This window comes from Pseudopipra pipra, chromosome 13 (assembly GCF_036250125.1).
Source record: "Pseudopipra pipra isolate bDixPip1 chromosome 13, bDixPip1.hap1, whole genome shotgun sequence".
NCBI lineage: Eukaryota > Metazoa > Chordata > Aves > Passeriformes > Pipridae > Pseudopipra > Pseudopipra pipra.
This window is the reverse complement of record NC_087561.1, coordinates 9,362,760-9,380,428: the sequence shown is the minus strand read 5'-3', so window position 1 is coordinate 9,380,428 and position 17,669 is coordinate 9,362,760. Positions and strand designations below refer to the sequence as shown.

The window sequence follows — 17,669 nt, the reverse complement described above, 5'->3', positions numbered from 1 at the left end:
GGCGCTCCCGGCGCGGGGCGGCAGCAGCACCGCCATGGGCCGGCGGGGCCGCGCCGCGCCCCCTGCGCGCCCCGGCGCCTCGCGCCGCCCGCCCCGCTAGAGCCGACGGCATGGGCTCGCACCTGCCGCCGCCGCGCCCCGAGCCCCAGCTGGTGCTGCAGCTGGCGGCGGGGGCTCTACAGGCGCAGAACTTGGAGGCGCCGGGCGGCGGCCTGGGGCCCGAGTGGCAGGTGCTGCTCGGGCGGGCGGACGCGCTGGCCTTCGGCGGGCGGCTGCACGAGGCGCTGCCGCTGTACCAGCTGGCGTCCCGCCACCAGCAGCTGCGCGCCGAGCAGCTGGAGAAGCTGGTGGAGTGCCTGGCGCAGAGCGTCCGGATCAAAGAGGGGCTGCCCGCCGCCGGACACCCCGCGGCACCCCGCGAGTGGGACGTTTTCAGGTGCCGCAAGTGCCAGGGCTTCCTCTTCGAGCCCGTTTCCTTGCCTTGCGGACACACGTTCTGCAAAAAGTGCCTGGAGAGGGACCGGGCGCCCCAGTCCCGCTGCGTCCTGTGCAAGGAGGCGGGCGGCGCGGCGGCCGGGCAGCTCCTGCGGGTCAATGTCATCCTCAGCAACCTGCTGGCCAAGTGGTTCCCCTGCCAAGTGAAGGCTTCGCAGCTCCGGCACGAAGGGAACCTCCTCTACAAGGAGAAGAAGCTCCAAGCCGCCCTGCAGAAGTACAACGAAGCGGTCAGCCTAGGTAAGGGCTCTCCCCCTCCCCGGCGCTGCCCCGCGGGGGACGCGCTCCCGCAGCCCCCGGGGAAGGCAACTTTGCACCGGCCGGGGCTCGCCCGCGGCCACTCCGGTGCCTCTCGCCCCGCAGAGCCCCGGGCTCTGCCGGGGGCAGCCCCCGCGTCCGGGGGGTGTGCCGGGGCCGCGCTCCCGCCGCCGCCGGCCCCCCGCGCCGGACCCTGGGGGAGTGTCGGGGGTGCCCCGGAGGGGGAGCCCCGGGGAGGGGTCGTGGCTCTTCGGCCCGCGGTGAAACTGGGTCAGGAGAGCAGCGGTTGCGTAAGCCGGAGCCTGCGGTCCGGCAGGGCTCCCCCCGGCCGGCGCCGTTGTGTAACCGGCGGGGCCGGGAGGGAGCGGAGCGCCGCGCCCCGGGCATCCCGCCGCGCCCCGGGAGGAGCTCACAGGGGCCGGGGGCCGGTCCCCGCGGACCACCGCCAGGTGCGAAGGAGCCGCTCGTAGCCGGGCGCAAAGGGAATGGCGGGGGATGCGTGTCCGGGATCCCGCAACCCCGGCTGACCGGCTCGGCTCTCCCGCCCCGGGAAGCGCCTGCGGGGCTGTGCAGGGAGAACTTTTTGACGAGGTCCTCTAATGCAGTTTGAGGAAAAGCAACTCACACACTGCACGCAGTAAGGGGAATTAGAGGCAAGGTATTACGAGTTTCACTTAAATGAGAAAGTATTCTCAGAAAAGTGCCCAGCCTTCCCTCAGCACACGTTTTGTCTCGATGCTACAACGCGCCGTGTGTGTAACTCGGTGATCAGTGTAGTGTTATCTGATTCTTCACACTGTCACTTCTTTTCCTGTGTTGAGCGATGGCACGAAGAGATCGCTATGTATCACTTAAAAACTTTGATGCCACGGATTTTGAAACTCCTCCCTACAGTATGCCAGCATTCCTCCTGCCGCCTTAAATGTCTCCTGTATGTTTCTACCAACCATCTGATCCTCAGTCAGCACTGGTAATTTATTGTGTGAGCGTCTCAGCATTTATTTATGCAATGTTCCCTGCAGTTATATAATACATAGCTGACATTTTGTCTGGAGTTGCCCAAAGAGGTTTCCAGATTTCATTTAGTACATAGTTATTTAAAAACTGGATATTTTGTGGGTTTGTGCAACTCAGAAGCACCAACATGTGTTTAACAAAAAAGAAAAAATTAAGGAGTAGAGCTTATGTAACTAATTTTTATTTTACTTAACCACTTTTTCTATTTCTTACAGCTCCAAATGACCACTTACTATATAGCAACCGGTCCCAGATTAACTCCACTTTGAAAGCTTGTGAAGATGCATTGCACGATGCAGAAACAGCGTGCAGGCTCCAGCCATACTGGTTGAAAGTAAGTTCTGACTTCAGTTTTACTTTGGTTTAAAATCTTGATACTACCCTGGTAGGAAATGGTTAGAATGGTCAGACAGCTGAATTTGAGGGAAGCTTTAAATCCTGTAACTTCTTGGACCCTTGTTGTTTACAGACATTTAACCATGGTATTCTCGAGCTTCCTGAGGTAGAGAGTGATAATCATGGAGCATGAGCTAAGGCTATTGTCTTTGGCCTGGATGAATATCAAGTTCATGAACTCTCTCTAAAAATGAATGCTGTGCTTGTATCATTCTATAAGGACAAAATTACGATTTTGGGAGATTAATGCAGGGGAAGTAGATGTTTCCAAGATCATTTGGGCTCAGGTGCTGTGAAAGTCATATTTACTTGAGTTGAAGAATATCCTGTAGGAGTTTTTAGGACCATTGCGGTTAGAAACACAGAGTGGTGGTGTCTAGGTGTAAGAGATGCTTATAGTGACTTTTCCTACTTAACTTTTTCTTCTTCAGAAAGATCTCTTGTAATTTCATCATGATTTTATTGCCTATTTTCATGACAAAAGAAAAAATACTGCAGCTATGGATGTGTTTCCTTGCAGGGTCACCTGAGGAAAGGACAGGCATTAGCTAATCTGGGGAAAACAGAAGAAGCTTTAAGAGAGTTTCTATTCTGCCTTGCTCTAGATACTGGGAACAAGACAGCCAAGTCTGAGGCACAAAAGGTGAGTTCCCTAAATCATCTGGAACTGCATTATTGTTTTCAGTGGCCTTTCATTAAGGAGGATGGGATTATTTCTTTTCCCCTCTCTCATTACTGCAAAGAGCTGCACAAATCCAGACACTTGAGTTGTATATTGCTCTTGAAGATAGGGAGGTAGCAAGAAAACATACTCAGCAGGTATGAGGTGGAAGCAGTCAGGACATTAGCATCAGCAAATCTGAACTAAAACTGAGTTGTTAATAATTGCCACCTGCAGACTACTGTGATTCTCTGTAGTCAAATTTCTAATCTGATTCCTGGCAATCTATTACCAATGATGGAGTGCAGAAGAGGGGGAGTTGCTATTGAAATGTTGTATCAGGCCACTGACTGGCAGAATGCAACACGCAGCACTCATCAAACTCCACTTGGGAGCAGCAGCTTTCTTCCCACTGCCAGTCGCGCTGTGCCGAGTATCGGTGTGTGAGGGAGGCGTGAGAGAGGAAGCAGCCAACAGAGGAAGAGCTGTTTTTAAAATAGTTTTCTAAGGTTGCTAATAATTAATGCTAAGTAAGCAATGAAATGGATCTGCAGTGTGACTTTTTTCAGCAGCAGCCTAAGATGTGTGTGAATTCTTAAATGGCTTTTGTGAATACTGCTCTGTGTTGCACACCCCTCAAAACTCTGATTTCCTGTGAATCAGTATTTTGACATTTGACCTTTTTTTTGTTGTTGTCATAGCTAAAAGGCTCAGTGTGGCAGTGATAGCTTATGGCAATAAAACCATAATAGTTCTATCTTCCTTCTATTGAATTTTCTTTTATGGCAGTGTATTCATCCCATTCTCCATCACTGGTGGGGACAGGAGGTTTAGGGTTTCTGTGTACTGTAACACATAAGGCTTTCTAAAAGTAGAATTCTTACAGTAAAGCACTGTTCATGAAGGTTACAGTATAACCTGTATGGCTGTAGCACAATCAAATTTCTATCTCATTTTAAATATGGTTGAGATTTCAGTCTCCTGGGAGTTTTTTGTCACTGATGTTTGAGGGTTTTGTTTGCTGTTTTCCCCAGTGGGTTCCATGCAGTCTTTCATTGTCATTGTGTCATGCTTTGTGCTCATAGTCATGCTGGGAGACTCTGTGCACTAGAGCAAAAAGACAAGAAACAAACAGATATGTTTCTAAATTCTGGCTCCGAATAGCCCTAACCAAGACACTTGATTTCTGAGCAGTGGGGTTCTGAGAAAAACTAGGCTTCTTATGACCAAAAGAATTACTCGTGCACTCATCAGACACAGAGTTCATCCATGATGCAATGTTTTACTGGGTCATTTCCAAGGCTGTTTGCATAACAATGACATACTACGTTTTACCAAATTCTTTGGGTGCAGCTGTGATGTTCTGCTTGTATTAACTGTCTGCACATGTTACTTTGAACATAGTGTGATCCTGTGGAATCCTTTTTGGCTTTAAATAGAAATCTTGGCTGTCATGTGGCTTCCTCAGACATCAGCAGGATCACCTCGGTAGTATGTTGAAATTAGTTTTTGAAGTGTGAATCTTCTATTCAGCTCTGTTTCTTTCCTTAAATAATCATCTGATAAGCTATGCTATACAAGGGGCTTCAAACTGCTACTTGAAACAGATCCACTTATTTTCTTATAGCAAATAAAGAAATAGCATTTTTCTACTGCCTACCTTTTTTGTATTCCCACATAAGTGAATTAAAAATAGCTACAGTTTACAATATCAGAGACATTTACTCAACTGATCTTGGATTAAGCCTGTGAGAGATGAGTGCTTTCTTTACTAGTAAACTCCAGTGAAAGCTTCTGATGTGCAGCAAAAAAATGTACTTAAGAAAGATGGTAGTAATTTCTGGTGAACTTTGAACTGCAGGACAAAAACGACAAAGGCATGTTGTGTGTCACATCAGAGAATGATTAATAACTTTATGGGCTTATTTAACTCTGAAAATGTTTCTTGCTGTCTGTTTGGCCTGTATTGCCATAGCTCTTGATCTTTTTGTTCCTACCCTAGTCTAAAGGGCTCTTTAAATGGTTTTAACAAAATCAAGGATGCTTCTTTCAGCTATTCCCTTACTTGCTTTTTCATTTAGAGGTTATAAGGAAGGAACTAAGCAGTGAAGTGTTCTGTTTTATATCACAGCTTCTACTTAGTTTGTTTTCACTCATCCCGGGAAATGCTCAGGAACACTTACCCGATATCCTGCAGCTGTTGTCACATCACTCTAGATTAAAGGGGAATCTCCTAAATTCAGTGGGATCTGGAGGCACCAGCCATAACCTACAAAGGTTGCTCAAGGTAAAGATCAAGTCTGATGTGTGGTTCTTAATTTGTTGTGTGTTTTGTGTTCACATTGGGAAGCCTCTCCTTTTTGCCTCTGGGAGATAGGAGGATACATTTTCTCAAATTTTTACTGAGTTTCAGAACATACAAAACAGTGTTGACTTACTGAAGTCTCCTTAATTGACTTTAATACAAGTCCTCTGTTGTTCTGATAAATTTTGTTTCAGAATTGATTGGGTTCAATTCCTCTAACTGTCATTAGGTCTTCCAAGTAGTTGGTAGTGGGAAAGGGCCTCTGAAGATTGGATTGAGATACCCTCAAAAGCTGTGAAATGTTAAAATCTAGAGTTTCAGCTTGAACCTGTAACTGGTGATGTCAGTGGCAAAACCAATCTGCATTCAGAGTCTGTATACTACTTAGAGGTTATTGTAGAGCTGTGTCAGATACATCAGCAACTTTATAAGTTTGCTTTCATAGCCACAGTTTTGTAAGTGGCTGTGGAGGTTTACATTCATGGGTGTGTGAGGACCACTTCTGCTTCACTGAACTTTGGGGTGGGGTTTGCATATACTGTATATGTAGGAGGAAACTTCAGTGGTCCTTACAAACAAAATGGTAGGTCTTGAGCAGCCTTGTTGAGACCAATAAGAAACAATCAGTGACCTTGCCTTCTGGAAAGGCTGTCAGGATATTCTGACAAGAAATCTTTCTGTATGACCCTTTCACAAAGTCATTTGAGGAGCAGTTCACCCATCTTTCTGCATGTTACACATCACCACAGCTCCTGCTCACAATCCACACTATCTGTTTTGGGGTTCATCTGGGGAGTTGATGTTACAAGCTGACAGGTGATGTCCTGTAGCCGCAAGGGGATAAACACTGAGCGGTTTATCCTTTGTGAAAGAAATCTGTCTCTCAGAAGGAAGCTCTGTGCACTTTCTCTTATAAATTTTTTGTATTTATACTGCTTCCTTGAAATAAACTCACATTGTTTTGGTTGTTCTGATGGTTGATGCCATCATTATGATATAAACAATATGCAGTTTTTCCATAGGTTAAGTGATAACAACATATTTAACCTGAGATCTAGCTGCATTTCTGCCTGAATCCAGTTTCATGACCTTCAAGCTATAAAGGCACATAAAAGGGCTGAGAATATTCAGTGGTGGAGGTGGCAGAGAGGGGAAATAATTTGAGTTTGTTTGTTGGTTGTTTTTTGTTTTGTATTAGAATTAGCAATTCTCAGACTCTTGCTTCTTGACCTACTAGCTTTTTCCTGGTGATCCATAATATTAAAGATTTGTGACAGGTTTGGGGTCTTTCCTTACCAGGTTGTTGGATGATTGGTCAAATGTCAGTCCTCTCTTTACACAGGTAAATGTGGAACAGAAAAAGGGTTTTTCCATTCAAGAGGAACCAAACGTAACTACTTCTGGTAGTTTGAGGAAATCGATACAAATTACAGAGAGCAAAAAGGACTGCTCAGAGGAGGAGAACAAATTCACCTCCATGCCAGAGTCTACTTTACTCATTTCTGAGAAATGCAGCCTCCTGAAAAGGAAGTGCTGCTCGGAAGAGTTGCGAAACGCTGAGGTACCCTGCAAACTGATGAAGAAAGGTATGTTTAATTACACGCAGGATGGGTTCCATGACATGGAATCCTTGGAAACTTTGCTTTGATAAAACTCAAAGGAAGAGAGTCCAAATTACACTTTGGTTTTTAAACTTTCTGTTTTGCCTAATGAAGGCATGATGTGGAATCTTTCCTGTACGTGGGGAGAAAAAAGTCAAAAAAGGGTCGAAGAAGTTTGGGCCAAGTGCTTGTTTCTCAGCAGAACTTTAATCTTTAAGGAACATCAATGTTGCATGTGGTCTTAATGCTTTCTGTATCAATTTTAAAAGTTTAAAAGCAAAAATTCTATTTGTTCATTATAACTGGCCTTGTTTTCATGCTGTGGGATGTATTTACAATGGTATGACAGAAGATCTTGTCTCGCTTTAGACTTTCAGCACTAACAGTGTTTGGACATTGATTGTTAAAGCAAGGCCAAGTTACTCTGTAACTGGGTATAATGTGACCAAAATTAAGAGGAAGTATGAGGATTTGCTTTGCATAGAAATTATTGTAATGATGCTTAATGGTTCAGTAAATTGCAAGTATATACAACACCCATTTAAATATCAGATGTTGATGGAGATACATGGAATAGTATTGTGTTTGCATAGTTCTGTTCAATTATTTTTTTGTCTTATTGATAGATACAGTTGATACTAAGGAAAATAGTACTGGACAACATATTCCATTCGAAGTTGTGGATCCATCAGATTTGGACTGCTCCCTGTGTATGAGGTGTGCGTTGTTTTCTCATGGATGTCTTTAGCTTTCAAGCTGTATCTTTTTCCGTTTTATGATCTACAGATTTTCTATCTTACTTGGTACTTATTTTTGCCCCGACTTGAAATAAGTTTTCACTGTAATCCAATGATGCATTTCTAGACCTTTGGTTCTGAGCACTGTTCATGAATAGGGACTCTTTGATCTGCTCTAGGCTACTGATTGTTTTGGGAAGGGCACGTAAGGTCACACGAGGATTAAGTGTGTTAGTGAAGGTGTCTGGAAGATTTCCTCTCACCACTGATACACACCTACCCACTGACACATATAGTGCACAAAACCATGGTTTGTCCTCTGGAATTTGTAGAGCTGTTTATAATGTTACAAAAAGCACAAAATAGCTGAAGAGACCACATCCAGTGAATATTCTGAGTTTGCATGTGAAGTACTGTGTTGCTGCTATTGCAATAGGAGGATCTTGCAAGTAAACAAGAGCATGCTTCTCCTCTATTGCTTAAGAGACATGTTCCTCACTTCATTGAGGGTGTCACTCCATTTGCTTAAAGATCTCTTCCAGTTAAACAGCAGGTCTTCTTGGGGACAGCAGTGACTTGATAAAATAAGAAGGAGTTGTCAACTGCATTTATTTTACTACTTGTTTTGTAAAAAACATTTTAACTTTGGCAAAGACACATGTGGGGTTTTGTTACTGACTTAGAAATATTGGGAAGATGTTTCACTCACTGCAGTGAGTGTTGCTTTTAGGTTTGGGTTTTTTTTAAGTACCCAGATCTATGAATAACACACGGTGGGGTTTGCACTACATTTTAAATTCTTAAATAGCAGCCTCTTTATGGATTTACTTCTGAAGGCCTGTGTTTTGAGAAATCTGGATTTGCTTTGTTTCATTGTTTATATGTGGAGAAGGGGGCTTCAATTTATTCCAGACAAACTGAAACCTTTGAGGGAACAACTGCTGTTGTCTGATTTGCTTCTGCTTGAAATAAATCAGATCTGCCTCCTCTCCCTCTGCCTGTCTACAACTGAAATGTGTTCCAAAAGTTTATACAGCTGTCAAAACACTCAATACTGCAAAGAGCAAAACTTTCCTCTAACAGAAAGTCACGCAATTAGTCTTAGGTTGTTTAGTGATTCTACATGTTTATCATGTCCACACAGCATTTTTCAGATGTTTTTAATGAAGTTAATTAGTCCTACTTTCTCATGCTGTGTGTTAAGTCAGAAAGAGCCAGACTACAATACATTTGTAAAGGAATTAGCCCAAGGATTACTGATTCCCTTACAGTAGAGAGGATGGGGGTGCTGAGCTTGTAATTGCAGTCACGAATCCAGGCCTTGCATCTAGAAGGATGTTAGCTTTGTAACATCACTGCACAAGGGAGGCTTGTGCTAAGGAAAGCTGTCATAAGATCTTTGTTATTGATTGATTATAATTATTTCCTGCCATGTTCTTCAGAAGTATTTCAGGGATTTGGTTCCTGAGGTACTTTGGACTAATTACCTAGTAACCTACTGACCTGTTCACAATTAACTTCAGGAGCTGTTATTAACCTGTTTGTCTGGTGGAGTGGCCAAAATGTTACTGATCTACATTTGCTCCCACAGCAAGCAGAAAACACAAAGTAATAGTCAAAGCAACATACTGGTGTGAAAGAGACTCAGGCATTCTAATAGGAATTTCTTGTCTTTTTGCTAATGTTTCAGATGAAGTCAGTCATTACTAAGTAATTACATATGCAGTCCAGTACCTACTGAAACACATTGTACAATTCAGTGTTTTACACAGTTAAAGCACTAGGGAAGCCTCGGTGCAGTGAGGTTTCTGTTTATGAAACAATTAACAAGTGTTTTCAGTTATGCAGTCAAGCAGCAGTAAGATGGGTGTGGTATTCTAGATACTTCTTTATATGTTCCATTGCTTAAATGTCAATATTTATATTAACTAATGACATTTAATAAACTGTCCATGGCAGTCCTGTTAAGAGCTGATTACATTCTTAAATACTCATCTTGTTAAAGATGCTGTTAAATGTGGGTTTACGTATTTGTGATTTCCACAGGTTTAATAGAACATAGTGTACTGTTTTGATAAACTAATATTTTAAAGGAAACGTATGCAAATAGCTATTTTGTGCTTAGCTCTACTCATACAAGTAATCATGTGATTTCCACAGTAATAGTTGTGCAAGTATTGCTCCATTTCATTAGCAAAGTCAGATGGTCCCAATTCTGGTTCTATTTATTGCTCACATAGAGGAAAATTAAATCCTGGCTTGTTGGAAGTTCATGACAATATTGTCACTCACATTCATCAGAGTCAGAGTTCACGTTGGGTGACAATAAGAAAGTCTGTAAGCTGAATAAGTACCAACATTGGTTGAAGAAATGAAAAGCAAGAATCAACTTTTTCCCTGTAGTAGTCAGTAGTTAATTAGTGAATTAATTCAGCTTTTTTGAGTAGCAGCCTTTTTCTTTTACTTTGGTACACGATATTGTTGTCTTTTTGCTTTTGGATTTTTCAATCCAGGCTCTTCTATGAACCTGTCACTACACCTTGTGGACACACCTTCTGTCTCAAATGTCTGGAGAGATGTCTGGATCACAACCCAAAATGTCCCCTGTGCAAGGAAGGGCTCTCAGAGGTAATGTTTGAATTTTCTCAGCATAAGTTCAAGTGCAAGGCATAGGAACACCTTCACCTTCAGAAACCCTTGATATTTCCCAACTCCACAGAAATATTACATAACTTAGGAAGAATGTGACTTTTTAAATGCTCTTGTGAGTTATCAAGGATGGATAGTCTCTGTTCAAACCTTAGGACCAGGCCTGTACTTAGAAAAAGGTGACTTTACTTACTTTCCAGATTTCTGAAGAAACTGTCTGTAACATAGAGAATAGTTGAAAAAACAAATCTTCAATGGCAGAGCAAGCTTAAGAGATCATAGAACCACAGATATCAGGAAATGGGGGTAACAGGTGGATCCCATGTGCTGTGAAATGCTGGACATTATCTGTAACTGCTTGCATGTGTTTTTCCTGCAGTGCTTGGCTATGAGGAAATATTGTAAAACAGTGCTAATGGAGGAGTTAATAGCCAGATATCTTCCAGAGGAACTCACTGAAAGAAGAAAGATTTATGAAGAGGAAATAGCAGAGCTTTCCAAGTATGTAATCCATTTATGTAAAATCCAATCTCTAATTCCACTGCCGTTAGCTGTGAATGGCTCAGGCTGCTGTGGAACAGCAGGCTGAGATGCTGACAAAGGAGCTTCTTTCTCTGTGTCATTTTAGAGAACAGGGTCCAGGTGAAACTGTGCTTGAGTGAGCATAAAATCTGCACACTGGGCTAAACAATAAACAGAAGTAGAAGAAATCCAGAAGGTTGTTTTATAAGGGAAGTATAAAGCAATGTGGTTGCTTTCAGTGGACCTCTGTGAAAGGCACAGAGTGAGACAATAGGTGGAAGTAGTCTGACAGGATGGGGGTTGGAATGTACTGGGTAGGGAAGAATTGGGATTAAGGAAAATTAAGTAAATAAAAGCAATAATGAAGATACAATAATGCTCTCACTAGCAAAACCAGAAAGCATAATGAAAAATTCTTCTACTATTAAGTGGTATATAAATATAATATCTAGTCAATTGAGGGAAAACATTTACTTAATCCATTAAGAATTTTTTTTCCAAAGATGTTGTAATTTCTATTTAAAGACATCATAATTTGAAAGACTATGTTACTACGTATTTTATACCTTGTCAGTGGTTTGGTAAAATGTCACATCTGATTTGTCCTTTCTCTCTTACAGCCTAAATAAGAATGTTCCCATATTTGTCTGCACAATGGCTTATCCTACAGTCCCATGTCCTTTGCACATCTTTGAACCATGTTATCGCCTGATGATTCGGAGGTGCATGGAGACTGGCACCAAACAATTTGGGATGTGCATCAGTGACCCTGTAAAGGGGTGAGTGAACAGCGTGCTTGGACCATGTGATGTACCCACTTAGTCTGGAGCCAGTGTCTTTGGAAAGCTGCAGAAAGGTCCATGGCTATATATCTGCAGTAGTTTTCCAGCAGACAAAGTTTCTTCATAATCATGCTGCTTGAAGTCATTGAGAAGACCGAAGTTTCTCTCTTGATCACTTGGATTCTGACTAATATGACTGATTGTTCTCTCAAAACACACATGACTAGTGTGTAGCATATGAAATTGAGCTGCAGACCTCTTGTAATACATGAAAAGGAAGTGTATTTTCTACTATTTTCAAATCTGTTGAATGCTTTGGCACAAGAAATCAAGTTGAAATGGCAGTACAGTGCGTTGGGGGATTTACTTTTTTATATTATGGGATATGTTTATGTCCTCAGTGTTCTGAATATAGTGGAGGCTGCAGAGGTATAACAGAACCGTCATAAAGACTGACTGACCATTTACATTGAGAATTTACAGTCAGTCTTGGGTAATTTGACCTCAGTGTCTGTCTCTGTATTTAGATTTTCTCCCTTCTTTTTATGGTATCTACCTACTGGGTACGTATACACTGTAAGAAGTATAACATACACAAAGTACACACCTACAGAGTTAAATCTGCTGAAACTGTGGAAACACTTTTTTCTTTATAGATTTCATAGTCCTTCCATAATTCTAATATTCTGAATTGCACTTGCCCTTCTGTACAAATTGACTGAACGTATTAGGGTTATGGAGAAAGTGCTCTTCTGACCTATATAACTTTCAATTTCATAAGATGTTCCCTGTATTCCAAAACATCCAGTTAGCATTAATCAGATTAGACAGCCTGAATCTTCCTGATAGTTTTGCAAACAATTGTGGAATAATTTGAACTACAGCAGGTCAGTATTATGAACAATAGAAATGAGCTGACATTGGTAAATACCTTTGTGGTAGGGACTGGCTGTATGGCAGCTCTGTGGAACTAAGGGTGGTGAGAATAAGACTTGTTTACTTGCTTTTGTTCTGATTTCAATAGGTTTGCAGATTATGGCTGCATTCTGGAGATAAGAAATGTTGAATTCTTTGCTGATGGTCGCTCTGTTGTAGACAGCATTGGCAAGAGGAGATTTAAGGTGATCCAGCACAGCCAGCGTGATGGATATAACACAGCAGATATTGAGTACATTGAGGATCAAAAGGTACATTTAGAAATATTTCATTTAAACTGTATTACTTGTGAAATTCTAAGTGCTTGTTTTCAGTGAGTTCTTCTTTGTAGAAGTTTATAGTAAAACAAATTTGTGATATTTATTAAGTGCTCATGGTTAAGGTGGGAAACATAATAGTTACCACAAGCATGCACACATACTGCCCATGTACTGAAGGCTGTGTTTCCTAGAGGCATTTAGCAGAGGACAAAACTAAGTGAATCCAGGAATGAAATCTTACTGCTCTTCTAGACAGAGTAACTGCTATTTATAAGAGGGTAGAGAGGGAACCTGCCTCCATTTGCATGGAATCCAGTTAGAAAACTCCCATTCAGGTAAGAAGGAGCAGGTTTGAGCCCACAATAATCTTCAAAATTACATTAGTTCTTAAGAGCTTTCGTATGGGAAGATAAAATGTCTACTCTGAGGCTCTACTAATTTTTTTTTTTTAAAAAGCTTTGCATGGTCTTTTCTTCTGTTGTTGTATATGATGTTTGTGTAAAGACTTTTTTATATAGCAATCCAGAAAGTGCATGTTCTGCAAATAGATATCTTTGCTATAGAATACAGGGAAAGAAAGTGAAGAACTTGGACTGGGGAGGGAGAGCAGAAGGGGGAACACCAAATGAGCTTTCAGCGTTTATCCCAGAATTCTCTTGGTGTGGTTTTTTTCCTTTTTCTTTCCCTCACCCACCTCAGAAAATCCTAAAAATGCTGTGCCTTCCCCAACATAGAGACTGAACAAACAGTAACCTTCCCCCTTTTGTTACTTGTTTCAGGTGCAAGGACAAGAATATGCTGCATTACTTGTTCTCCATGATTCTGTCTATGATCAGGCATATATGTGGTTTAACTCCCTCAAGCAAGCACTCAAAAGTCGAATTCTCAGTCATTTTGGTCCAATGCCAGCTAAGGATCCTGACCCACAGGTATCCAGAATCAGTGGCTTATGTAACTTTTAGAGACAGAAATAGCAGGGATATCCGATAAGCTGGCAGGCATTGCCTTTTAAGATGAAAATATGAATACTCTGCATTTACCCCACATAAGCTGAGTCTGAGTTCTATTGCCATACACCAGCAGTAGCACAGTTGTGAACAAAAGCTCATATTTAATGTTGATAACTTTCTAAGGCTACTTATCTGACTATATTAATCCCAGGAAATGGAAATGCCTATTCTACCTCCTCAATTAAACCATGAAGTGTAAATAGGCGAGAGAAAACCTGGTTCTCTTCTTAAAGGTCTGCAAATGGTGGGGTCTTAAAATAACAGAATGGAACAACAAAAGCTAAATATGAAGAACTGTTATAAAGTATGGAGAAGGGAGGCAGGAATCCCAAAGAGCTGGGTCAATGATAACATGGGAAAAAAATACATTTAAAAAAATCTAGAAAGTCCAGCCTATAAATCATTGCTAGAAGTAGAAATGCCTTCAACATTCTATTTTTAGGAAAGGTGAAATTTGTTTGTAATCTGTTTCAGGGGAACCTGTAAGCACAGCCATTAGGTTGGTGATGAAATGACCTAGTTGCTAGATTGCTATCAAAAACTGTGTTTTCGGAGTTAGATCTTCAAAACCAGGACCTTGCCATCTGTATGAATCCTGACTTCTGGTTTTTTTTTTTTTCCCCTGGCTGTAGGCTAACCCTAATGGGCCAGCCTGGTGCTGGTGGGTCCTGGCTGTCCTTCCACTTGAGAACAGAGCTCAGCTCCCATTCCTTGCCATGAAATCCCTCAAAGACCGCTTGAATGGCATCAGACGTGTCCTTACGTTCATGTCTCGTACAAGATCACGGTGATGGTGAGGAGGAGAGCTGTGAAGTCTCCCACAGTCCTTGACTGTAGACTGTCTCTTGTAACTTCATATAACTGCAATAATGTCTTACAGATTTGAGTGTCAGGATGTTTCAAGCCTGAATTTCAAAGAGAATGAGTTCTAAAGAGCAGGGAATGTTTATGGATACTTCAATAGTTTCCATTTGGAAGTCTGAGACAATTATTCAATCACTGCACTGCTAAACTAATAACAAATGTGATAGAACAAAAAGTGATCTTGTTTGCCATAAACCTTTTAAAAATCTTAAGGGTTTTTTTTTAATTTATTTTATTTTTATTTTTTAGTGGATAAAGGATGAACTGTGCAGTTTAATGTGAAGCAGAAATAATAATGTTAATGCATTATTTCAGTGAACTGCAAAGTCTTTTATTCAAATGGTTCAGGTTTTATATAGCATTGTGTAAAATAATGTTCACAACTTCTGTTTGATAATTTATTTTTGCACTATGATTTTTTGTTTCAAAATGTATATTATTTATGTGTTCATTTGCTAAAGGAAAGTGAGCTGCTCTATTTATTTATAGTGTTTTTACCCTGTATTTATGACTGGGGGCAAAAATTATGATTCTTGCAGTGCACAAGCGACTGCTTTGATAATTTTTCAGTTATTTCTGTTCAAATACTTTGAATGTTTTTCTACTCATCCCCAGTTCTACTGTAGCTTAAGAAGGATTTTTTCCCCCGAAACATCCTGCCTTGAAGTCTTTGAATACACAGATTATGTTTGAGATAATTCAAGCACAGTTGTTGGAGGTTGATCCTATGCTTGTGACTAGGTTTGTGATGCAACCAAACAGTCAAGCACGTGCTTAACCTTGAGCATGAGTGTTTAAATGCTTGGATAAGTTTGTGTTGATCAGGTGATGTCAGTGGGAATTGACCATAGTGGTGACAGAAGGATCTATTCCCTAATTTTTCACAGAACGGAGGATAACTTGAAGTTGAATTTGTATCTGAACTCTTTCTTGCAAAAATGGACAATGGCTACAAAGTGCGAAGAAAGAGCCACAATATATGAAAAGTGGCTTATCCTAGAGAAAACTGGAAGTACTGGTGTCATTTCATTGTAGGTTAATACACAGACTTTTTTTTTTTTTAATCAACTCTTGTTGCTGTTAAGATGAGTTTTATTTCTTTTAATTGTTTGGTGGGATTTGGCTTTGGAGTGTGTGTATGGGACGGGGAGGGGGGAGTTATTTTGACCTGTAGGACTCAGAGGGCAGTTTGTGTCACATAAGAAGGAATATGTTGTAATAAATGCTATTTATTTCACCCCAATCTTCAGGTTTCTGTTAGCTTCAAATCTCTACCCAGCCATTGCATTTCTCTTAAGAGACTGGGTAGTGTTGCTAATAATAGTTAACTGCCAAGGAAAACAAGTGAATTTTAGCATGATTACTGCTAGCTATAAAGCAGGTAAAAATAGGGCAGAAATGAGAACAGGAAGTATCTTGGTTTTGATTTTTTTTTTTTTTTAAATCAACGGTTCCTATACTTGTTTTGCTGCTTTTATTGCTTACAGTGTACCACTTTCTGGGACTGCTTGTACCTCCATCTGACTTGGGCTTTCACTGATTTCAATGCGAGCAAAACTGGGCCTTTTATTCTAAGCTACTGTTTTCCTTTTCAGTGGCAAAAGCTAGAATGAAGTGAGAATGTTATGGAATGCTACACATTTCTTTGGTTTTTTTTACCCAGGATAGTACTCTGCCATTTCATGCCTCCTTTATGAAAAAATGCAGTAGAATTTAATGTCATTTTTCTGGGTGTTTTTCCATCTCATCAGAAATATTTATGAGTTAAAAGTAGTTTCCATACTGTTACGTTTTCATAAAACTACCTTTGTTCCCCTTTTTGTTAAATTCCATAGAACATTTCCATAAGGGTACCAAAGCAACGAATGGAAGACAAACATGTTTCACCTTTGTGATAAACATGGAATGTGTATCCTGTTTGCATTGAGCTACTCTAGAAATACTACAGCTTCCTTCCTCACTGCTAGATTCCTGCATTTCTTCCATAAGGGTACTTGACATGCTGTAAACAATGTATAAAAATACCTTCATGTTCTGAACAGTATCAAGTATACAGTGGCTGACACCTGCTATGGCATTTGTCTTCATAAATCAGTAATGAAGTGACTTCCACTTGTTTGGAAGTGAAGCTGCATTCAATGCAATTCTTCCACAAACCATTATGTATTATTGCATAACGTAAGGGCCTCATAGTGCTCCCATAGGAAAAAAAGCTGTCACTTTGTTACTCTTATCTGTGAGAAAAGGACCTTAAATATTTAATTTAAACTGTTTTCTCACTGATGTCATTATTCTTTTTCCCTGCATGCTATGTATTCTACATACTCATTCTGCCAATTTTGTTGTTTTAGAAACTGTCATGGAAAGAATCCTTGATTTTAAAAGTGAATATTATCTTTCCTGTTAGCCTTGACTGAAGCTGCCAGAATTTCCTAAGCAGAGACTCTCGTACATGCCCTGCATCATGAACACCCAGTGCATTTGCTGCCACCTGGAAACACTGGACCTACTGCATGTAATGCAAACAGGTGATCTGCACGTGCACAACAAATCAAACACATCAAAAACTTCATCTGTACACGTACAGTAGCATTCTGGGGCTGCTCTATGGCCACACATCCTAGATTAATGGCTATACTCTACAAATTCCATCAGAAGAAAAAAACAATATTGAGAAAGAAATTTGTTAGAGAACACAAACCTGTCCAGAAAAAGCTGGACAAGGGATAGCCCTAGCCTGCAATAAGTTGAGATGGTAAAGTTTCAGTAATGACATTTAAAAACCAAAAAATCTTCTAGTTATGCCACATCATTGCTGACTATTTTTCAGTTGTGTTAATGAGTACAAGGATGTAAATGCAACATTTATCACAGGCATGAATAAACAGCTGAGCAGATCTAAAAATACCTTCGCTTTAATTATAGAAACAGCATTGATCAGATAAAATATTAATTGGGGGAGTATTTTATTTAAGCTCTTTGCATTTTTTCTAGACACCAAACCCAGTTCCATAACCAGTCTTGCTCATCTGTTAAAAACAAAAAAAAAATCATGACTCAAACTTGTATTTCCTGTGTGATCAGAAGTATTGATTAATTGTTCTTGTGGGGGCATAAGTAATGCATAGGCTGCTTAGAAAGTAGTTCAGTAGTTTTAATAATGAAATGATAAAATG

General features: G+C 40.9%; 1 protein-coding gene across 1 annotated transcript; it reads left to right on the top strand.

The window, feature by feature from the left end:
- Positions 1-19: 19 nt before the first annotated feature.
- Positions 20-15,736, top strand: LONRF3 (LON peptidase N-terminal domain and ring finger 3). Its single transcript, XM_064669931.1, is given in 13 exon segments — positions 20-97; positions 99-735; positions 1,986-2,104; positions 2,687-2,809; positions 4,959-5,114; positions 6,475-6,718; positions 7,360-7,450; positions 9,984-10,098; positions 10,499-10,620; positions 11,262-11,420; positions 12,448-12,610; positions 13,399-13,548; positions 14,262-15,736. Coding segments are annotated over 13 exon segments (2,301 nt in total). The 5' UTR covers positions 20-34; the 3' UTR covers positions 14,421-15,736.
- Positions 15,737-17,669: the final 1,933 nt, after the last annotated feature.